Consider the following 24,461-nt stretch of genomic DNA (forward strand, 5'->3'; position numbering starts at 1 on the left):
TGCTAGACTGATGAAGTAAGTGGCCATTTGAGGGCAGCCCACACGGCAAGGTTGGGCAGCCTGAAGAAGTTGAGGGCAGTTGCTGGGAGCTGAGTAAAGCCTCTAGGAGCCGAGGGTGGCCTCCAGGAGACCACCTACAAGAAGCTGGGGCCTCCAGACCTATAACCATATGGAAATGATTTCTGTCAATAGCCTGAGTGAGCTTGGAAGTGGATTCTTCCCCAGTTAAGCCTCTACATGAGAACCAGCTTGGCTGACACCTTGGTTTTGCAGCCTTATGAGATCCTAAGCAGAGGACCCAGCTAAGCTGAGCCCAGAGGCCTGACGCATTGAAATGGTGAGATAATGTGTGTTGTGATCATTTGTTACACAGCAAGAGAAAGCAAATATAGTGCTCGATGTCCATTCCAGGCTCTTAGTGTGCCTTCCTGTACTGCAGGGGCTAAAAAGCTAAGAGTACATTTCCCAGATTCCCTTGCAACTAAAATTCTGGAGATATTACAGGCCAATGAGATGCACACTCGTGAGACTTAAATGGCAGAAGGAAGGTGGAGGCTAAGTTTCTGCCATTTCTGCCGGTGAACATGGTTGTTCAGATGTTTGGTTGTTCTATTGCAATTTAGCCACTAGCTTGTGGGTGCTGAGAGGCAGGACGCTTGGCATCCATTTTGCTGGTATAAATCATAGCAGGTGGAGCGTGGTTCTGGAAGTAGCAGCTGTAGTGCTGGCTTTTCATCATGGAGTAGGAAGTAGCAGTTTCCTAACAGCAGAAGAATTAGCAACTCCCTTGGTGGCCTGGTTCTGTGGTATAGTTTTGGAAATTGTTCTTGAAAGCTCAATTTAGAGTCAGTCCTCTTGATAATTCTGTAAGCCACTTAATATCTGGTAATAAATCTTTTCCTGCCTAAACTAATGAGAATTAATTCTGTTCTCTGCAACTGAAACTTAACTAATATAGGAGGGAAGTCCTCAAGTGATAACTGAGTTAAGTATCTATAAAAGTACATCATAATAAATAATAGTAAGATCTTTAAGTAAGCCATTCTTCATATTTATTTAACAGATTTTTAACATTTTTTTATAAAGACCAGTAAAGCCACCTTAACAATTTAATGCATAAGGTATAATGCACTAGTTCAGTGTGACACAACTACATAAGATTTTAAACATTAAGAACAACCCATTTGCTTAACAAGGTAGCAACTACAAAACTATGTGTTCAGCTTATGTCTCCTGCAGACACATAAAATAAATGTTCGTCTTTTTAACTTGCATTTATAATCTTTCTGCAATTCAGAAATCTTTAGGTATTCAATTTTAATTAATCTAGGCTAAAATACAATACTAAGTAATCTTCAATATTCTGGTTTAAAAATCACCAAATATTAATAACGTATGTTCTTAAGAAAGTATCTTTTTTGTAAATACAATTGACAAAATGTTCAACAAAGTATGTGCAATAGTGCCTTTGTATATAAGCATAGAGCCTTGTGTCTTTATAGAGCTACTGTAGTGTAATTTAACAATCATTGCTTAATAGCAGATGTGTGATAGTTCACATATAAACTATTAACTAAACTCTAAAATTTGGACATGTTTCAGGCAAATAATTTCTGAGAAAAGGCACAGATGTTTATTTACCAACCATCTCTTTAAGTGGTAATTTCCTTGAGAAGACAAAGTTGACAAAATAATTTTCAAGACACTACTAGTAAGTGTTTGGCCAAGCTCAATTTACAAAATTTTCAAAGGGTCAACTTGAAAATTCTTGAATATCTCTGAAAATAACATATCCTGTGGTGATGAAGCCCTCTGTGTTAGGCTTTGTTCACATTGGATTCTTGCCAAAGGCTGACTATACTAATTCTTTTCCAGAAAGGGAGACTTCTTGGGTTGTCCTAAAGGATATCTGCCCTTTCATTGTTTCAAATCTGAAAAGTCAAAAGGCTTAAAACCAAAGTCTTTTGTGAAGAAAGAAGCTCCAGTGGATGACTTCTCCCCACAATTTCCTAAATCAACTGATTAATAAATTGTTCTTATCAGAAACAGCACAGAAGATTGGATAGGTGTGTTTTTTTTCTTTAAAGTGCTAACAAAGCCCATTATCTCTAAATGAACTTTCATTGTAATGACTGAAATATAAGCAGCATAAAGTATATAGAAATTACACATCTAAATCAAATAGATTACAACTTTTTAGATAGATGCCAAAATTCTATACATTATCTTAACAATCATTACGCACAAGTACAGGCATACCTTGGATGTTGCAGGTTTGGTTCCAGATCACTTCGATGAAAGCAAATATTGCAATAAAGCGAGTCACATGAATTTTTTGTTTTCCCAGGGCGTACAAAACTTACGTTTACACTATAGTCTATTAAGTGTGCAATAGCATTATGTCTAAAATAATGATGTACATACTTTAATTAAACATTTTATTGCTAAAAAATGCTAACCATCACCTAGGCCTTCAGTGAGTCCTATTAGTAACATCAAAGATCACTGATCATTTAACTCTTTTGTCATTTACAGACAGTAAATGGATGCACTCTGATGCTTTTGCAAAAATGTTCCTATAAAAGGGTTTCATCTTCAAGGAATTCATGGAAAAGACTGACAAGTACAGGTTTCTGGTAACTGACTATACTGCTGAACTGAATAAATAAGCATTTTCAGAACTCTAATGGAAAACTGATGAATTCATAAAAATGCTAGCAAAAGATCAAGATGAAAAAAAAATTAATTACATAGGATTGAGTGAACTGATGAGGATGATTATAATTTTTGTGACTTTCTGTTTGAATAAAAAAAAACCCACAAGGAAAAAAAAAAGACCACTGATCACCATGACAAACATAATAGTAATGAAAAAGTTCCAAATATTGCGAGAATTACCAAAATGTGACACAGAGATGCAAAGTGAGCAAATGTTGTTGGAAAAATGGCACTGATAGACTTGCTCAACGCAGGGTTGCCACAAGCCTTCATTTTCAGTAAAACTGTAGTATCTGTGGGAATTCCCTGGCAGCCCAGTGGTTAGGACTCTGCGCTTTCACTGCCGAGGGCCTGGGTTCAATCCCTGCAGGCAACTAAAATCCTGCAAGCTGCAGCAGCCAAAAAACCCAAAAACCAAAAACCAAAAAAATGTAGTATCTATGAAGCGCAATAAAGTGAAGCACAATAAAATGAGGTATGCCTATATACTTTACGAACTTGCCAGACTAATACAATAATTCAGTCTATCTAATGTAACTTAAAATATGACTGGTGAAAATCCAAAATCTAAAACTAGAACCAAAGCAGTCTCAAGTTACTCTGAGACAAATGCCACAAAGAGCAGTGCTAGGAATTTCAAGTAATTTCTCAGTCTAATGAGAGACCTGTACACAGTTAATTGTACTGTTTATTAACCCTTCTGAATTGGCTGGCTTTAACCAGCTCAAATCCAAATCCAAAATCGTTTTTCCTTGTATCGGCCCAGAGTTTTGAGTTCTTTATTTTTATCAGTAACAGAGCTACAAGTGTGTCAGCAGCTTCTGAACTGCTCAGGTAGGGAGAAGACAGAATTCATTAAAAAGCCATTTATTATTAGAAGACTGAATGAGATTAACTTTAAAAAGTTAATATTATTTCAGTTAGATAACGTGAAAATGAGGTTCCCATATGGTAATCTTCTAGATAATTAAGGCTACAGATCTAAGAGCCTGCTTTTCTAAAGCATTCTAATAGGACTGAGGCAATTTGGAAAGTAGGATTTATCAATATGATGTGTCAGCATCACTAACACTCAAACATAACACCACATTTTCAAAAATCATCAGTAATTCCTATGTAAATAGCAGCACAAACTAGTAATTTCCTTGCTGAAAGTGATATGGTGGTGCCCTCTGGTGGTAAAATTTAGCATTTAGCATACTCCCCCTGATATTGCATACCTTGTGAAATATAAAAAGTATATTTGTATTAGAGAATATCAAAATTAGACAACACCACAAAGGAATGAATCATTGTGCTTCCAAATATCTTCTTTTTAACCTTCAAATACATTGGTAACAAGAAAATCCCTGATCCCTACTCCTAGAAATCAAGCTGACGCCTATGAGAATCTTGGTAAATGTCTATAATAAGCAATTCCTGTTAAAAGATTTACTTCCTGGTTCTAGAACTTAACTGAGAGGTTTTTGCATTTTCTAGTTTGGCTTTCAGATCTATGGGTTTCTCAAAAAACTTCACCAATGCTGGTTCATTCAACAAAGAGGCGAGAATCTGTTCAAATGCAAATGACCACTGAGGTTCTTCCCTGAGAGAGGAGGGATCTTTCTCTAAGTGGCTCTCTGTTTGCCCCTCACTGGGTCCTCCAGAAGCACAGACTGCACCAGACAATCCTTTGGTTGATGACGCAGGGTTATGGAGTTTCCTTCCAACTTCTTCCATCCTGAGCAAAAGGCTGGTTACAACAGCAATGGCTTGATATAATGACTCTTCTTCAGGGTCCCCGTGAAATAAGTTATATAGTGTCTTTGAAAACTGAATAAATTGTGACTAGAAGACACAAGTTAGAAATATCACATTTGATATTAGACTTAGCAAATATCAGGAGAACTTAGAAGTGAATAGTCTTCTATTTAGAATTTGTACCATATAACCTTCACCACAGAAGTTATAAGAACTGATGATTAATCCACAAATAAATCTTGATTCTAGAAAGATGGGTATGAACCATGAAAGAAAATTCCACTTAAGACTTCTCATCTGTTGCCTAATAACAGTAAATTATATACATATATTATATATACAATAATTCTTGGACAGTATCTGCCAGCATTCCATCAATGTTAGGTGGTACTTTTAATTAGGCAAAGTCCCATATTTCCTTACATGTAAATCATTCATTCATTAACCAATTTTAATGAACAGATTAAGAATGAGTTCCCCTTGATCTCCCCAAAGGGCTAGAGTAGGCAGCTCAACTAGGATGACTTAAATATAAGGAAGAATGTTTTGGGACCTATCTAGTAGCACAAGGTAGCTCTAAGGAGCCCATTTGGACATGTTTCTCTTTAAAGGCTAAGGTGGGGCCCAAATAAAGTAATAACCTGGATTGTCTGCTAATTGCCTCTAGATAATTCATAGACATTCCTAGAAGATGTTTGTCAATTAAAAAAGAAACTATTCCAACACAAAAGTCCTGTAAGTCAATCATGCTACCAGAAAAGTTTATATGTAAATAAAAAGCAAATAAAAAAGATAAACTTCATAAAAATGTATTGTACCATACTTTAAGTTTTCTTTCTTTCTTAGTCTGTAATACTGTTTATTTATTAAAAATTTAGAATAAATATATCATGATTAATTTTAAAAAGTACTTATTTAACTATCAAATTACCTAGTCCACTGAGAAAAACTACGCTATTTCATATATCTCATTTTGGTAAAGTTCTGGGAATCCTCAGTATCTATACCAAAAGATTTAACAATTTTTTTAAATTTATTTTTTGGCCATGCCGTGTGGCATGCGGGATCTCAGTTCCCCGATCAGGGATCAAACTTGTGCCCCCTGCACTGGGAACGCAGAGTCTTAACCACTGGACTGCCAGGGAAGTCCCTATACCAACAGATTTTAATTAAAAAATATAAGAACATATAATGACTGAATAGTGTGTAAGAAAGAGATGGATTTAGAATTGTGTCAATAGGGCTTCCCTGCTGGCGCAGTGGTTGAAAGTCCGCCTGCCGATGCAGGGGACACGGGTTCGTGCCCCGGTCCAGGAAGATCCCACAGGCCGCGGCGCGGCTGGGCCCGTGAGCCATGGCCGCTGAAGCCTGCGCGTCTGGAGCCTGTGCACAGCAACGGGAGAGGCCACAATAGTGAGAGGCCCGCGTATCGCAAAAAAAAAAAAAAAAAAAATAGAATTGTGTCAATAGTAGTCATTAATACTGTCTGAGCAGGTTTAAGATGATTAGGAACTAGGGTGTGACCTATTTTAATTATTATTCCCACTACCTAGCATTGGGCATGTCATCTAGTAGGCACTAAGAAATGTTTACTGAATAAGTGAACATTTCTAATAAAGCGGGAAATAAAAAACACTGAAATATATGTTATACACACATCTTTTCTATAGGTACAAATGTCACAGCAGAGGACTGTGATGAAACTCCAGATGCATTTAAATGTTTACAGCAGAAAATCATTTAAAAATTTACTCCCACTCTTCTATACTCATTTGAAACTTACAGAGATGATGCATAGATTATTTATTTTTGTAATAGCATGTTAGCTATTTTAGATTTGGATACACCCACATTCATTTATACAAAAACACACAAGTAAACCAGAATTTTTCTTTGAAAATACTATACCTGATTCATTCTTGGTAAATCCTTAATGTTTTCTTCTTTTTTCAAAAGCTCCTCTTGCCATTGACTTAGATATGCTTGAATGTCAACTTTTTCTTTTCCTCAATGAGGGGAATAAAACCATTTCATAATGAACAGCCCATTATATTTTCCCAAATCCCCAAAAGAACAATTTTGATTGAAAGATATTTCATTGAGATATAAGATTCCACATTTTTTACTCCAGAAATTGATCTGACTATACTTTTTATTTCACTCACTGGCTCTCAAAATACATTCTCCACTTCCGTTAAACTAAAACTTTTACTTTGGAAAGGTTGGGGACTAGAGGAAGAAGGATGCCTTTTAGATTAAACAGTACATGATGTAAATTTCATGTAGATGTTCTCATGCATACCACTAAGTTTAAAATAGCTTCTATATGATGTTCTTAGCATGCAGTTACCATAGCATACTATGGTGACTCTTTTTCAAAAATTCAAAACAGTACTTATTCATTCATTCCATCATTCACAATGATATTAATGGGACTTTATTAATAATTATTTAGATCTCTTAGAAAACTAGGATATACTGAACAACCTGGCAAAGTTATCATATTTAAGCAGATCTTCAGCAATTATTTTTTAACTAAATGTTACTCAAAAACATAAAAAGAATGATGGACCTTTGGAGAACAATTTGACAACCTCTATCAAAATATTAAATGTACATATTCTTTGTTATCCAGCATTCTCATACCTCTATGAATTTATCCTATCCTAAAGAAATATGTGCAAAAGTATTATAAAATGTAAGTATAAAAATGTTTGTTGGAGAATAGTTTGCAATATAATTAATTGGAAACAACCTAAATGTTCATCAATATTGAGCTAGTTACTGAAATAAATGATGGTACAACCAAACAGTGGAATACTCTGCACCCATTAAAAGGAATAAGATAGATCCAAATGTACTGACATGAAAAGATGTCCATGATATACTACAAAATCAAAGCAAATTGTACAACAATATTTATGAAATGTTTCTTTTTTAAAAGAGAGATGTCTATATTTGTTTATACATTGAAACAGGTCTGGAAAGAATACAGACCAAAATGTTTTCATATTTACTTCAGGGTGGGGTTGGGTGAGGGTATGAGGATTTCTGTACCATTTAAATTCCTTTTATAAGGATTATCTATTACTTATGTAATTAAAATTAATATTTTCAAATAATAAAATTAAATAAATACAGGTCATTTACAGTTGTATTTTCTATAACTTCTGAGACTTAAGTATCAAGAGAAGAAGAAGAAATTGTTAAACTAAAACAAAGGAACTGAAAAAGCTCTCAGGACAAATCAATCAATAGACTTTAAAAGGAATCCACGTTTCCCCTTTGTGTAGTTAACCCTATTTACAAAAACAATAATTTAAACTAAATGATACTCCTAGATCATATACCTTTTTCAGGGCTGTTTTTTGCTGACTCTGCTTCCTTCTCCTTTGCAGGCTTGGAAACTAGAGGAAAAGAGGACAATTGCATTTTGTAAAATATTTAACAAATACCTTTTGAAAGTAAAATAATATTTTATATAAAGACTTATACGCACACTTTATGTTCTTCAATTCATCAAACCAATTATAGCTAACCTGACCTCCTATCATTAGATGGCAAAGTATTCAAGAACTTTAAAAAGAACACTGGGGAAAAATCCATATAAAAAATCTCAGGGCTTCCCTGGTGGCGCAGTGGTTGGGAGTCCACCTGCCGATGCAGAGGACACGGGTTTGTGCCCCGGTCCGGGAAGATCCCACATGCCACGGAGCGGCTGGGCCCGTGAGCCATGGCTACTGAGCCTGCGCGTCCGGAGCCTGTGCTCTGCAACGGGAGAGGCCACAACAGTGAGAGGCCCGCGTACCGCAAAAAACAAACAAACAAAAATCTTAGAAGGAAGTATACCAAATATTAAGTATTTATTTCTGGGTGGTATGTGGTATTTTCTTCCTTGTGATTTTCTTCGAATTAAATTGTATTACTTCTTTTATTAGGGGAAAAAAAACACACACCGGAAGTCAAAAGACTGAGCTACTAGTCCTGATTGTGGTAAAACCTCATTGAAAACTCTTACACGAGTCACTTCTCCTTTCTTGGCCTCAGTGCCCTCTATATAATTAAGGGACTTGACTGGATGATTTGTAAGGTCACTTCAAACACTAACATAAACATACATTAATAAGAACTTATCCCTCTTTAAGACATTCATATTTATGAAAAAGAAGCAAAAGACACAAAAATTAGCTCATAACCCTTCCAAATTATGTCTTGGAGACAGACTCATCCCGGTCTCCTACACCTACAGTGATTTATGATAAGTATTCACTGTTTGAATAATAGCTATGACCTTCAATCATCAAAGATTCTATTGTCTTCATCGCATTTTAACAAGGCATAAAAAATGGTTGGATACCTTTTAGAAATTTCTGCTACAGAAGTAGAAACAAAATGCATTTTCTTTCTAATTCTCCAGTAAATAAGAAATTCCATAAATCAAAACCCAAAATGTAGTTTAGTTAATCAGTCAAATATTTATAGAGTACTTACCATGCATTTAGGACTGTGCTAAGTGTTATGGTAGCACAAAAGAAGTATAAGGTATAATTAACCCAAATTTTACTAGTGGTAGCTGGGTAAAGAATGTTTAAGCCAGAAAGACCTCTGGGTGACTAATAATCAAAACAGATAAATTTATTTATTTATTTAGGCTGCGCCAGCTCTTAGTTGCAGCATGCAGGCTCTTAGTTGCGGCATGTAGACTTCTTAGTTGCAGCATGCGGACCTCCTAGTTGTGGCATGCAGACTCTTAGTTGCAGCATGCATGCGGGATCTAGTTCCCTGACCAGGGATTGAACCTGGGTCCCCTGCATTGGAAGCAGGGAGTCTCACCCACTGGACCACCAGGGAAGTCCCAAAACAGATAAATTTAAAACAGATATTTACCATGGAGCTGACTGAAATAAAGTAATTCTTCCTTGGAAAGTTCATCTCCCTTTGAAGGGTCCTTATACTTCACTTCAGTATAAGCTGAAAACAGATAACCCAAATCACATTTATAACAATGAGGGACAGAAACGAGTCCTATAATAGATCAATGAAATCTGGGGGCAGAGAATCAAACAAAGGGTCCCTGTCAAAAAAAGACATACGTGAAGAAATGTGGAAGTAGTATTACTCTACCGTATAGCAAATAACAAGAAGTACTTGATCACTTTGTGTTCTATTATTTTTCCAAATTTCTTGCTTTTTAATAGTTTTCCAAGAGCCACTACAAGTTGAAATTTAAAAATATGGATTAATCGGATATACTCCAATATAAAATAAAAAGTTTTAAAAAATGTTTAAAAAATCTGGCACTTGGGAATCTCTGAAAACGTGACCTCAGTCATTTAAAAACGTCTTTAATAAGAAGGAAAACACGAAGTTGAGTGCTCTAACAGATACACAGTGTTTTTTCTATTTTTGATCCTTCTATTGAAAGCGTACTCATTCCATGGCAATATTAGACATTCTAATTTGACTTGACAATGTAAAGTCCTTCATAGTTATTATTTGGTTTGTCTTTTGTTTTAAATGCTGTGATTGTGACTTGAGTTTGTGAAGGGTTAAAGATGGCTTTTAGATTTCTGGTCTGGTAAAGAATGGTTCCCAACTATCCTGGGAAGGCTCTAAAAGATCTTAGGTGTAGCTTTAGACAAATTATGAGGTACTTTTTTTTGTGTGTGTGTGAATCACCCTATCTAAGCTAAAAGGTACTTTTGCAATGTTCCTTTAAAGTCTAAGACTGGTTTCCCAATTATGGATCAGGCCTGGAAAAGGCTGCCTCTTAAGGTCAGAGGGAAATACTTAAGTAAAGTGGAATGATGTGGTAACATTAAGGCAGTATGGTAGAATAGAAAGAAACCTGTGCTTTGGAGTCAGACTTCAGTTTGAATCTCAGCTAACCAATTTATTAGCTATGTGATCTTCAGCAAATTTAATCTTTCCCTTAGTTTCCGTATCATCAAAATTGGAAGGATAATACCACCTTTCAAGGATATCATGAGAACTAAATAAAAGAATGCACGTAAAGCAAACACCTCGACAGAGCAAGTGCTCAATAAATGGTAGCTTTTATTTTGCTTCCTTTTTTAAAAAAAATATTTATTTTTAGCTGCATTGGGTCTTCGTTGCTGTGCACGGGCTTTCTCTAGTTGTGGTGAGCAGGGGCTACTCTTCGTTGCGGTGTGTGGGCTTCTCATTGCGGTGGCTTCTCTTGTTGCAGAGCACGGGCTCTAGAGCACAGGGTCAGTAGCTGTGGCATGCGGGCTCAGTAGTTGTGGCTCACGGGCTCTAGAACGCAGGCTCAGTAGTTGTGGCACATGGGCTTAGTTGCTCCGCAGCATGTGGGATCTTCCTGGACCAGGGCTCAAACCCGTGTCCCCTGCATTGGCGGGAGGATTCTTAACCACTGCGCCACCAGGGAAGCCCTATTTTGCTTCCTTTTCCAAATGTTTAATATCCCTGTTGCCTGGTCTCATTTTTCTGAATAATTTGTAGTATTTCACAAGTTTAGCAGTTTGTCTAAAGTTAAATTCAACTCTCTAATAACAACAATAAAAATTCAACATTATGACAATATTCAAATGATAGATAGTTCCTACACACAAACTACTTATCATTAAATTGATTGAACACTAACAGGAAGGAAACTTGTGAACCCATCTGTTGCACAGAAACTCTTCCATAGATGTCAGTGTAACTATATATCAGCAAAAATATTGCTAATATGATCCATGGGCCACAATGAGGCAATGACCTTATATCATATGGAAAATTACGTTATTTGTTAAAATGGAATGATATCTGTAATTATACTTGTTAAAATGGAGTCAACGCCTATATATCACTAACAACTGTTAAATTCTTACCTGGAGGAATATGCAGCTTAAAAAGCACCTTAAGCTTCTCAGTAAAACTTCCATTGTACATTATGTCTGTTCAATAAAATTAAATTGCAAATAATCACAGCCAAAGAACATTCAATCAATTCCAGCAACACAGATTAATTAAGACACAGATACTAGCCAGGAATTAGGATTCAGAAACCTTCTGTTACTTAAACTAACTGTTAAACAACTACCCAGTAGGCCAGATTCTCTCCTTGAAGTATATAAGCAAAATACCCTTTATCAGAGGGATAAATAAAATGCTCTTCTGCTGAACTCTTTCCCCCAATCCCAATCTAAAATTTACTTTTTCTTTTGAATGAGGCCTTATGCTTCATCTGAGGAGAGAACTCCTCTTCAAGGGGCAATCCCTGATAAGAAAGCATGCTAGGTTGTCTGGAAAAGCAAAGGAATGATATAACCAGTGGACTATCTACAGGCACAAAATGTTCATTGAATATTTCTCTACCACTTTTCTAGGCTATGTGGTTGGATTTTTACTGAGGGAGAACGTCCTCCTGAAGAATCCATGTGCCTGAAGGTGGGAAAATCAGGACATTCTCTTCCTTCATGTTAACCATTAAATCATCCACATCTAACAGCTTGTTTTTCTGGGAGGGTTGGGGCAAAATGAGATGAATATATTTAGACTTAGCAAAAAACAAAGAAAATGGTCCAGTTATTGCTAAAGTTGGAGACAATGTAAATCTGATAAAAAAATCTGATATCAGGCTGATAAAATCTGACTAAATTGGCAATGATAGGCAGTACTAAGTATTTCTAGTGGTACCTTTATTTTTTTGCTTTAAAAAAGAAGATTATTGGACATCATCCTACCAATTGCAGAGGAGAATTCTTTGAAGTTTATAAGGCAGTCGGAGTTTTCATCCAACAATCTGAATGTCCATAAAGCTAGTGAGTCTCTGTTTGCAGAATGAGCCCAGGGACTCAACAAGTGATACAACACTCTGAACTGCTGGCAGTCAATCTGATACTGTTCCAAATATGGCAGACTAGGATCATGGTGCTTCAATACTGGAGGACTCAAACACCAATAGTAAGAAAAAAACAACTCTCTCTATTTAAGAAATGGAAAAAAAAAAAGCAAAGTCATTATATCAGAAAAAGTAACTTTATAAGATTTTTTTCTTTTAAACATGTCTACTAAAGTAATTAAAGATAAAATAGTTGAACAGTTGTGGTAAAATTCTGCTAAGAATATTATTTTTCATTTAAAGAAGGAAAACAGTACCTTAAAGATGACATAAAGTTCATCCAATTCATGAAGGCTCAATTTCACATCTTGTGATACAACACGCAACTTTAAAAGGATTAAAAGCAATTTAGAATTTAACACTTCAGCATAGAAATTCTCTTTGAATCAATTTAGAAATCTCCCTCTGCCAGAATAAAATATATTTTTTTAACTTTTTAAAGGAATAACAAAGTAAATGTACATATTTTCCCTTTTAAAAAGTTGTACAGAGACTATAGCTCAATTCTATTCTGATATGTAATTTGACCTTCATCTCTTCATATCCAGAGATAACTGCCAAAGGACAGCCACTTAATGTCTATAAATATAAGCAACAATATTCTATAGTTTTTTTCCATATATTCCTGTCTTGCTATATAAGCAATCTGTCAAGTCACCATATGGGGTTGTCATTAAACACTTCAAAGTCACTGGGAGATGTACATTCCCTCTCTGTGCCAAAAAACGTAATCTATCCCAGAGCATAGAAAAATATGATTTGTTCCAAAATCCATTCTATGACGTGAGCACAATTCTAATATGAAAACTAAAGTTAGCACACACACACTGTAAGCCAATGTCACTTTAACACAGATATAAAGAACCAAGCTAAACTATTTAGGAAAATTATCAAAGCAGAATATTAAAAGAATAATACAACACGAACAAATAGGACTCATTTCAAGAATCCAACGGAAGTCTAATATTAGGAATTCTTTAATGTACTTTACTACATTAATAAATATAACCTCAAGATATGGAAAAGTTATTTGATCAAAGTTAACATTCAATATAGATTTTTTTTAAATGTCCCAAATCCCTTAACCTAGAAACTGAATGAAACTCCTTAATTTGCTAAAAGGCATCCTTCAAAAATCAACAGCAAATATCATACTTAATAATAAAATACCAGAGGCACTTCTATTAAATTCCAGAATGAGACAAGGAAGGCTACTTCCACTGCTATTATTTAATACTTCTCTGAAGGTCCTACCCACTACAATAACACCAAAAAACTGAAAACAGGTATATATATTAGGAAGGGTCAAAACTCTAAGACTAGAAATGATATGCTTGTCTATTCAGAAATTCAACTGAAAAAAATTAGAATTAATGAGAGTCAGTAACACAGCCACTTAAAAAGCAACATGTGCAAATCAATGGCTTTTACATATACTATAATAAACAAATTAGAAAATGTAAAGAAAAAAGATCTCATTCATATTAGTAACAAAACCATAAAATATATAGGAGTAGACAAACCCAACAAGAAATGTGTAAGATCTATATGATGAAAACAATAAATGCTTACTAAAGGACATTTAAAAAGACATCATTAAAATGGATATTAAAAAGGAATATTAAAAGCCTTACCAGATTTCAAAATGGACTATAAAGCCACAATAATTAAAACAGTGTGGGGCTTCCCTGGTGGCACAGTGGTTAAGAATCCACCTGCTAAGGCAGGGGACATGGGTTTGAGCCCTGGTCTGGGAAGATCCCACATGCCACGGAGCAACTAAGCCCGTGCGCCACAACTACTGAGCCTGCGTGCCTAGAGCCTGTGCGCCACAACTACTGAAGCCCACGTGCCTAGAGCCTGTGCTCCGCAACAACAGAAGCCACCGCAATGAGAAGCCCACCCACCACAAGGAAGAGTAGCCCCCACTCACCGAAACTAGAGAAAGCCCACATGCAACAACAAAGAGCCAACGCAGCCAAAAATAAATAAATAAATAAAATAAATTAAAAAAATAAAAGAAACAGTTACAGAAAAAAAAGAAACTACAGAAATAAACCCATATTAGCATATGAAAAAGGCAGAGTAGAGTACAGTAACAATGGAGGATTCAATAAATGGTATTCAAATAATGGGCTATTTCAGTTGGAAAAAAATACCATTAGAGTCCTATATCACACTATAAACAAAATATATACTTTACGTGTATTCAAGATCTAAATGTTAAAAAAAAACACAGGGCTTCCCTGGTGGCACAGTGGTTAGGAATCTGCCTGCCAATGCGGGGGACACAGGTTCAAGCCCCGGTCTGGGAAGATCCCACATGCCGCAGAGCAACTAAGCCCATGCGCCACAACTACTGAGCCTGCGCCCTAAAGCCCGCAAGCCACAACTACTGAAGCCCGTGCGCCTAGAGTCCGTGCTCCACAATAAGAGAAGCCACCGCAGTGAGAAGCCCACGCACTGCAACGAAGAGTAGCCCCTGCTCGAAGCAACTAGAGAAAGCCCGCGCGCAGCAACAAACACCCAACACAGCCAAAAATAAGTAAATAAATTAATTTTTAAAAAAACAAAGCAATACCAGTACTATAAGCCAATATGAGAAAGTATGTTTATAAATTATATAATTTTATATGGGGAAGGCCTTGCTAAGTTTGACATGAAACACACAATATGTAAAAAAAAAGAGATTTGACTACATAAAATTTTGAAAGTTATATACTCTGAAATACATCATAATACAGCATAAAAATTAAAGAAACAGCAAGATTGGGGGAAATGTTAGCCACAAATATAATTGACAAAGAATTAATACCACTAATATTTTTAAAATGTGACGCTAGTGGGAGTGTGGGGAAAAAGGCATTCTTACACACTGTTTGGTGGTGGGATTATAATTTGATACAAATCTTTTAGAGGATAATTTAGCAGGACCTGTCAATGTTTAAATACTCTTACAAATGTGTAAGATTAGATACACAGTTGACCCTTGAACAACTCGGGGGTTAAGGGTGCTGATCTTCCACACAGTCAAAAATCTGCATATACTTTACAGTTGGCCCTTCATATCCATGGTTCCACATCTGCAGATTCAACCAACCATGGATCTTGTAGTACTATAGTACATGTTTATTGAAAACAATCCACATGTAGGTGAACCTGTGCAGTTCAAACCCATGTTGTTTAGATAAGGTATTACTTGCAAAAGTGAAAAACATTAAAATGAAAGAGAGAGGGAGACCTACTAAATGCATATCAACAAGGAATAGTTATGTAAAGTATAGCATACCCATACTGTGGTATACTATTCAGTGCATTAAGAAAAGCGAGGTATGCAATAATATGCAATGACCATGATATAGCTCTGAGTGAAAAAAGTTGCAGAACAAAGTAACTGGTATGATCTCATTTGAAAAGCTATATTGTCCCCCTCCCCCCCACCACATACACATTTATGTCTATAGATATTTAGAAAAAAGATCTGGAAGGATACATGCCAAATCTTTTTAATGTTAGTTACTCCTGGGGTAGGAAACTTCTACTTTTTTACATTTCTATAATGTTTGAATTATTCACAATGAGCATGTATTCAGAAATGTTAATTTTCCCAGATTTGTATCTCTGAGGACTTAACCTTTAAGCAAGTAGGTTTACAAAAACAATACATGATCATGATAAAAGCTCAAACAGCACAGAAGGATTCATACAGCAAAGTAAAACACTCTCTCTTCCAACCAGAAATCTATTAATTCCACTCACCAGAAGCAACCAATATTAACAGCTTCTAATGTAGTCATCCAAATACTAAAAAGGAGTACTTAAAACACACTGTTTATTCCTTTTTCACTTTATCTTGGGTATCCAAGGATAATAATACATATTAGCAGCCTAGAGTACTATGTAGGTCAGCTGTTCTTATTGATGAAGCACATCACAAATATGTTATGCTTAAATGCCTACATCATAGCATTCAATATTAAAGGTCACATAACACAAAACATGTTGGAAAACCAATGCTTCAACCAGAAGAAAATCACTTATTTCCTCTCAAAAAATTTACAGTAAGCTAAGCTGTGGCAAGAATCTAGCTCAAATGTATAGTTATTTTATTTTCTTAACATGAAATGATAATTTTTAAATGAAGTTCAGGAAAAAAATGTTACTCCAATTGGTTTTCCCCCATTGGGTGGATACTCACCACATTCTGCTTTGTTGTTTCCTCTAGGGTCTGTATCACATACAACCTATTTCGACAGCGCATGCTGTATATATCTTCATAGCGAATACTCCCATATTTCTGCAAAAAATATGATTTCAGTGGATACTCATTCATAATAAATATCCACTTTTCTTACAATTGAATTTCATCAGATTCAATTCTCAGAGGCCTTGGTTCTATTCCTAGCTATTTTCCCAACTTCTTCAGTGATTATGCAAATTTTCACCTCCCACGTTTCAGTTTTTCTGTATATTCACAGGAGAGGATTCCATCTACTATGGGTCTAGACTAAGTACAAGAACACTGGTAAAATTCTTAGTCTCTAAGAAGAGAATATTTTTCACCTTTTTATGCAGCGATAGATATTTAAAAGTGGTCATTATTTGTAAAACTATGTGAATAGTTTCATTTAATGAAAAGCAAACTGAAGCAGAGGAAGCTATATAACGTAGGAACAGTTCATAGAACTCATTTTTAAAGTGAAATCAGATTTTACATTACTGCATCTTTACATGTATTATTATCTTACTCTTAATATACCACTAGAGATATAACTATAGTATCTATCATTTTAAATATGCTATGTAATTATATTTATGGTATAAGAAAAACTTACCTCATTTGACTCTCTAATCAAATCTGTAATATCCACTCTAATATGACTGCTTTTTTCATCACTTACATTTGAACCCTGCTGCACACTTGAAGGCAACGGGCTATCCTTATTAGTGACATTGTCAAAGAACCTATCCAAAAGTGACAGTAATACAAGAATCAGTAGAAGTAAAATACAGAGAAAATGACAGCTAATTTCTCCCTAGTTCGAGATTAATTTCTATCGAGAGGACAAGAGACAGTCTTATGAGGGAGAAGAATTTGAAGATGGTTGGGAATTAGGAGGACATGGGAGTGGGAAATGGGATGGTGATGAAATGACTTCAGAGGTGGGGAGGAGAGCATGGGGAAGCAGATAGGCTCAGAGAGTTCTCAGAAAGTACCACATGGCCCAGTAAGGGTGGAATATACGGTATGTAGAGGCACGTGAGGAGAAATTAATTTAAGAAAGATACATTGAGGCCTTAACATTGAGAGTTCTAAATACCAGAGTGAGGTGTTTATACTTTATTCTTGATAAATAAGTGGGATTTGATGCACCATTACAAGTTACCCAAATATTCATATATTCATTCATTTAACGTATACTGTGTATACACAAACCCACACACACATATCCCACACATGTGTTTCAATACAAAATAGAATTCACAGAAAAGGCACCAGGAAAATAAAGCTCAGCTTACCTGATTGAAACCACTTGAAAACCAGAACAATTTCCCCCCACTGGACATTTAATATTATCAACCACCTCCCCCACCTCAAATTACTCTTACACACTTTATAGCTCGAACTGGGACTATGAAAGTCCCAGCATACCGAATCAACCATATTAGATGTTAGTGTAAATGTATATATAACCTAGTGGTTTACTTCAAAGTGACTGACTTACTTTTGTTATATTCTATTTAGAAACAGAGGAGTGGACTTTAGGCCTAGCGTTTTCATTCAACCAGCTTTGTGACTTTGGGCAAATTATTTAAAGTTTCTAGGGCTCAGTTTCCTCATCTATAAAATAAGGGGTTTGAACAACATAAGCTCTAAGGGGCTCTCCAGATTTAAATGTTATGATTCTCACAGTACCTGTTTAAAGCTGTCACAGCTTCAGCATCATCTTTACATGCCAGAAGTTTGTCTAAATTATAGTCAAGTATTGCCAATCCCAGTTGTAAAATGGCCTTTATTCCATCATAGAAGAAACAGTCCACCACATTCACTGCACTTTCAATAGGTAGCACACTAATAAAAAGTGTGAGGAACCATGAGAGAGAAACTGAGGAAAAGAATGTCATATCAGTCATATGTTCAGTCAGCTGGGGAAGGTGATCTCTGATAAGTTCTTCAAAGACTGCCTGATCCACCAAGGCACCTGGAGAACATAAAAAGAAATTTTAAAATGAACACCTTTCAAAAGGACTTGTTTCCAATACCTTCCCACTTCTATTAGTAGGCTGATATTATCTCATTTCTCTTCCTTAAATTATGAACTTCTTCAGTGCCTTTTCTATATTTCATGCATCTCTTTATCTGCTAGCAGTATCATGCATCAAGAAGCACTTGAGAAACTCAATTCATATTCATTGGAACAGTTATTTATGGAATCTTTATTATGTGCAGAAACCTGTAATAGGTACTATAAGAGGTACATCAATTAATTAAATGGTCTCATCTTCAAAGCGTTTAATCTCTAATAGAACTTGCAATAAATAGACAAATAATTATAACACAAGACAATACAGTCAACGACCTAGCCATGACACCGAAGGCTTATGAGGGTACAAAGGAGACCACCTATGGTTTTAAGGTAGGGGATCATGGATCTACAAATATTTGATGACTGAAGAAAATATTATATAAGTAACAAACTAAGAACTTGATCCTTCTTTCAAAGCTTGAATATATCTATACAATTCATAAAAATGTGGAGATTTTAAGCTGATTAAAATCTCTCTCACATAAAGAGACTATTAAAATTTTTCCAGTAGCTCCAGATGCTTCAGATTACCACTGTTTTAGCAATACAGAGATAGTAAACTTAAAACTTCTATTTTATATGGAAACAGACCAGGCACTTTATTTTTAAAAAGCAACGTATTAAATAATACGTTTTTCCAATCATATGTTCAGTGCAAAAAGCTCTTCTCTTGAGCATGTCAGTGAATGTGACATTTGATATTGCTTGCATTTTGTATATTTTGCAACTTAATTATCAGTTCTTCCATTTGATAGGTAACTGGATAGACAAGAGGCCTATAAAATGTTTAGAAAAGAAATATGTGTTCGTATATGTATATGTGTTTTGTTTTTTACCAATGATTCGACGATTAAAATAATCAGGTAACATTCGTTCACATACAGCAACCAGAAGCCAAAAAGCTTCTTCCTCTTTTGCATACAGAAGCAATACTGAAGTCAAAATGTTCATTGCCTAAAATTCATAGAAAAATAAAAAATAAATATTGTTGGGGTAATAATTACATTTCTTATTCAAACATAGTAATTTTCAGCAATAACAACAACTATGAGAGTAATCATAATGGAAACATGAGAACTCTGAGCCAGTCCAAAGCAAAACAAGGTGAAGTCACACTAACGTTTGCTAATCAGTTATTTTACACGGTACATTCAAGGAAAATGAAGCAATAATATCATGAACATAGCATACAATAAGTAAAACCTCTCTAAATTTAGACTAATTTCAATGAGTAAAAAATATTAATTATCGCCAAGTCTTAAAAAAACACTACATACTTTCAAGGACATACTAACATTGGAGAAACAAACTTCATCTGTATTTTCAACTACCTACAGAAGAACATCCCTTAGATGTCAATCATCCTCAGTTGTGTCTAAAACTAAATCTTTCCTCTATTAAATAGGATTCTCTTCTTTGCTACCTTAATTTTGATCACGCTAGAAACCCTTTATCTGCCACATCCAATTTGTCTTCACATCCTAGAGTTTCTTCTTATAAAATGTTTTTTTATTTTTATTTATTTATTTATTTGGCTGCACCACGCAGCATGCAGGATCTTAGTTCCCCGACCAGGGATTGAACCTGTGCCCCCTGCAGTGGGAGCGCAGAGCCCTAACCACTGGACTGCCAGGGAATTCCTAAAATGACTTTTAGATTTTCTTTATCCTCTCCATTCCCACTACCACCCTAACTTTCTCCTTCTTCTAATCTATCTTCCATACAAATGTCAGATCACTACATTTATATAACATTTGGCCATAGCCCTTATTATAAAGTTAATAAACCCATAATGTATAGAATCTGGGAAGAATGGAAAGGTGTGAAGAAAATTAAATCTCCTGTATCTTACCTACCTAGAGATCACCACCATTAACAAGTTGATGTACTTTTTTTGTGTTTGTATTTCCTTCCTTTTTCCCCTTCTAAAATTTAGACCAAACTGTATATTAAAGTTTGATTTTTCACTTAACATTATATTATACATTTTCAATGCCATTAAATAAGTCTTCTAAAACAGTATTTTTAATGACTGTAAAAAATCTATTAAGTTGAATATACTATAAATTATTTAGCTATTCTATTATTGAACATTTAGGTTGATTTCAACTCTTCACTATTATATATAACAATGCAATGAATATCTCTGTATATAAATCTTCATCCAAGTGGTTTACTATTTTCTCAGTAAAGATACATAGAAATTAAATTATTTGGTCGATGAATATTATTATTTTTGTGGTATGTGTGTAAGAAGTACTAAATATTCTCTATTTGATGCTATACATAAACCACACTAAAATGCCTTTCATTAAGTAAAAGGCAATATTTTAGATAGATAGAGAATTTTAATTAAATTGGCATAGTTAAGCCCAAAAAGAGAAAGTAGACATTGCCAGTGTATCTTCAGCCCTTGCCTTAACAGGCGAATGAACACAACTTGAAACACAGGTGAATCCTACTGTTCTATGAGACAGTGAAAAGATCTTCTCAATATTTAAATATATTAATATAAACAGTTATATAAATCTAAATATAAAACCAATCTCCTATAGGGTTTGAGAAGGCATTCACTATATGCCTGAAAAGTTTACCATTTCTTATTCAAGTTTAATCATCTCTTTAGAAGGGGAAAAGAGTGATAGTACTTGTTGAACCGGAATCACTATCAAAATTCAAAAAGCTGACCATATTCTTTTTTTTTTAAATAATCAACATGCCATTTAGGTGCATATATATATATATTTTTTAACAGCAATTTATTTATTTATTTTTAAAATTTTATTTATTTATTTTTGGCTGTGTTGCGTCTTCGTTGCTGCGTGCAGGCTTCTTCTGGTTGTGGCGAGCGGAAGCTACTCTTCATTACGGTGCACAAGTTTCTCATTGCAGTGGCTTCTCTTGCTGCGGAGCACGGGCTCTAGGCGCACGGGCTCAGTAGTTGTGGCTTGCGGGCTCTAGAGAGCAGGCTCAGTAGTTGTGGCGCATGGGCTTAGTTGCTCCGTGGCATGTGGGATCTTCCCGGATCAGGGCTCGAACCCGTGTCCCCTGCCTTGGCAGGCAGATTCTTAACCACTGTGCCTCCAGGGAAGTCCAAGCTGATCATATTCTTTTAGCCACAAACCAATCTTATTTAAATCAGGACAGAAATATTACCTCAGCCATTCATGATCTGAATTGCAGTGTATGAGATCAATTTAAATATGGTACACATAAAAAATCATGAGACATTTGTTTCGTAATAAATATGGCAGTGGCCAACTACTACTCATTAGTAGCTTTTTTGAGATAAGCTATCAAGTCTGCCCTTTCTCCCTTCTTCTTAAACCCAGTGAAGATCATTTTTGTTCCAGGGATGTACTTCTTGGGATTCCCCAAATACTCCATCAGCATCTCCTCTCCCCAGGTGATGCCTTTGTTCTTGTTGGCATCTGTGTAAGAGAATCTGAAAGTCTGACCTGTCTTTCACCCAAACAGACCATGGAGATTTGGCCCAGTCTTGTGCTTGCCTCCCTTTTCCACAGTATGGCACTGAGCACACTTCTGAACAAAAATCTTCTTGCCCTTCTCAACATCACCTATTTTTTAAATCGTTCTTTCTCCGTGCACAACTAAGAGGTTCCCCTGAATATTATTATTAAACGACTTGATATTACTGCCAAATTGTATTCCAGAAATTGACTGTACCAATTTGTTTTTCTGACCTATAGCATTTGAATGTTTACTTCACTGCTCCTTTGCCAATACTAAGAATTGTAATAATTAAAATTGCTTTTGCTGATTTGATAGTGAAAATGGTATCTCATGGTTTGAATTTGAGTTTCTTTGATATTGAACTTCCTTTTCTAAACTTTATTATCAATCTGTATTTTTTTCTGTGATTCATCTTTTCATGTCCATTGTTCTTTTTTTTTTTTTTTTTTTTTTTTTGCAGTACGCGGGCCTCTCACTGTTGTGGCCTCTCCTGTTGCGGAGCACAGGCTCAGCGGCCATGGCTGACGGGCCCAGCCGCTCCGCGGCATGTGGGATCCCCCCAGACCGGGGCATGAACCCGCATCCCCTGCATCGGCAGGTGGACTCTCAACCACTGCGCCACCAGGGAAGCCCCCATTGTTCATTTTTATAATTCAACACTTTTCTTATAGGTTTTTATATTAAGTATGTGAATCCTTTGTCAGATCTGGTACAATATTTGACTTCAAGTTCAGTTTTTACTCCATCACTTTCCTGTTCAAGAAGCCATAATGGGAGGAGCATCAGTGAAAATGGCAGAGTAAGGCTTTCCAAAAATGCTTTCCTCTATAAAAGCAACAAGAACACTAGCAAAAATCATCAAAATCAATTTTTCAGAACTCTGAAAATGCACCAAAAGCTTACAGCAATTCAGGAAGCCTTTACTTAATGAAATGGTTGAATCTCAGTAAAAACAGTGAGCTCTGTGGCATTTTAAATCGTCCAAGTCCCATTCCTCCTCAGCTCTACAAAAGCCTGAAAAACCAACACTCAGCAATCATGGTGAAAAGCAGCACCTAGCAGCCATGGGAGGAAACAGAATGGGGCTGAAGCGCCTTCACAGTCCCATTCCCAGAGATCTGTCATTATTTGACCCGTCTGGTCATTCCCCGGAAAACCGCACTCATAAGGCTGTCTTTATTTGACCTGACACAGAGCTCACCCAAGGCAAACAGCCTTTCCTTGAAAAAATGTTCCTTGAAAAAATCAGAAGCAGTTGTTGAACATGCATCTGCCTGAGGCAGTGGATAACAACTGGGCCAAACAATAGGCTAATAAAGGGTTAAAATAAAAAGCTGGGGAATGGGATATCCAAAAGGGGCTTTGGAACACTCTAACTTATTCCTGGGAATCTAGAAGGCAAAGTGCATGATATGGCTTCATGCCTGCCCAGAGCTGTATGCATGCTCATGATAGAACAGAAAAAGCCCTAAGCTCTTACCTCTGGCTAATCTTGAGGCTCTGCACAAACAGGAAGTGATAGAGAATAGAAAAAAAATAAGGAAAACTCAACAAAACCAAAAGTTGGTTCCTTGAAAAGATTAAAAAACCTGAAACACATGTAGGTAGTCTAACCAAAAAGATAAAAAACAGAAAGATACAGAGAGACAGAGAGAGAGAAAGAGAGAGAGACTCAAATTAAAATCAGGAAATAGAGAACATTACTACCAACCTTAACAAAAATAAAAAGGATTATAAGGGAATACAATGAACAACTATATGCTAACAAATTAGACAACCTAGATAAAATGGACAATTTCCTAGAAAAACCACCAAGACCAACTCAAGAAGAAACAGAAAAATCCGAACAGACTTATAAGTAAAGAGACTGAATTAATAATGAAAAAACTTCCTTCAAAGAAAACTCTAGAAACAGATGGCTTCACTGGCCAATTCTACCACAATTTAAAGAAGAATTAACACCAATCCTTCATTAACTCTTCAAAAAATAGGCATGGAAGAAACACTACCTAGCTCATTCTTTGACACCCTGACACTAAAACCAGACAAAGACATCAAGAGAAAACTATTATCAATACATTTTATGAATATAAATGCAAAAATCCCAAACAAAATACTAGAAAACTGAACTAACATATAAAAAGGATTACACATCATGACCCAGTAAGATTTATCCCGGGGATACAAGAGTGGTAAAACATGAAAGTCCACAAGGGGAGGACCTTCAAGATGGCGGAGGAGTAAGACGTGGAGATCACCTTCCTCCTTACAAATACATCAAAAATACATCTACATGTGGAACAACTCCTACAGAACACCTACTAAATGCTGGCAGAAGACCTCAGACTTCCCAA

The 24,461-nt window shown here is 35.8% G+C and overlaps 1 protein-coding gene and 1 pseudogene across 1 annotated transcript in view; both read right to left on the reverse strand.

Moving 5' to 3' along the window:
* Positions 1–1,029: 1,029 nt before the first annotated feature.
* TBC1D8B (TBC1 domain family member 8B) overlaps positions 1,030–24,461 on the reverse strand; it is an 82,456-nt gene continuing 59,024 nt past the window's right edge. Inside the window, exons 11-21 of the mRNA XM_060138111.1 lie at positions 19,470–19,587; positions 18,243–18,528; positions 17,161–17,290; positions 16,524–16,622; positions 12,583–12,651; positions 12,168–12,408; positions 11,313–11,378; positions 9,346–9,429; positions 7,809–7,865; positions 6,367–6,464; positions 1,030–4,545 (exon numbers count right to left, since the gene is read on the reverse strand). Coding sequence (XP_059994094.1) covers positions 4,150–4,545; positions 6,367–6,464; positions 7,809–7,865; positions 9,346–9,429; positions 11,313–11,378; positions 12,168–12,408; positions 12,583–12,651; positions 16,524–16,622; positions 17,161–17,290; positions 18,243–18,528; positions 19,470–19,587 — 1,644 coding nt within the window. The 3' untranslated portion in view covers positions 1,030–4,149. The remainder of the gene's footprint in view (positions 4,546–6,366; positions 6,465–7,808; positions 7,866–9,345; positions 9,430–11,312; positions 11,379–12,167; positions 12,409–12,582; positions 12,652–16,523; positions 16,623–17,160; positions 17,291–18,242; positions 18,529–19,469; positions 19,588–24,461) is intronic.
* Positions 21,824–22,218, reverse strand: LOC132513958 (cytochrome c-like; annotated as a pseudogene).

The sequence above is a fragment of the Lagenorhynchus albirostris genome, chromosome X, assembly GCF_949774975.1.
Source record: "Lagenorhynchus albirostris chromosome X, mLagAlb1.1, whole genome shotgun sequence".
Taxonomy (NCBI): domain Eukaryota; kingdom Metazoa; phylum Chordata; class Mammalia; order Artiodactyla; family Delphinidae; genus Lagenorhynchus; species Lagenorhynchus albirostris.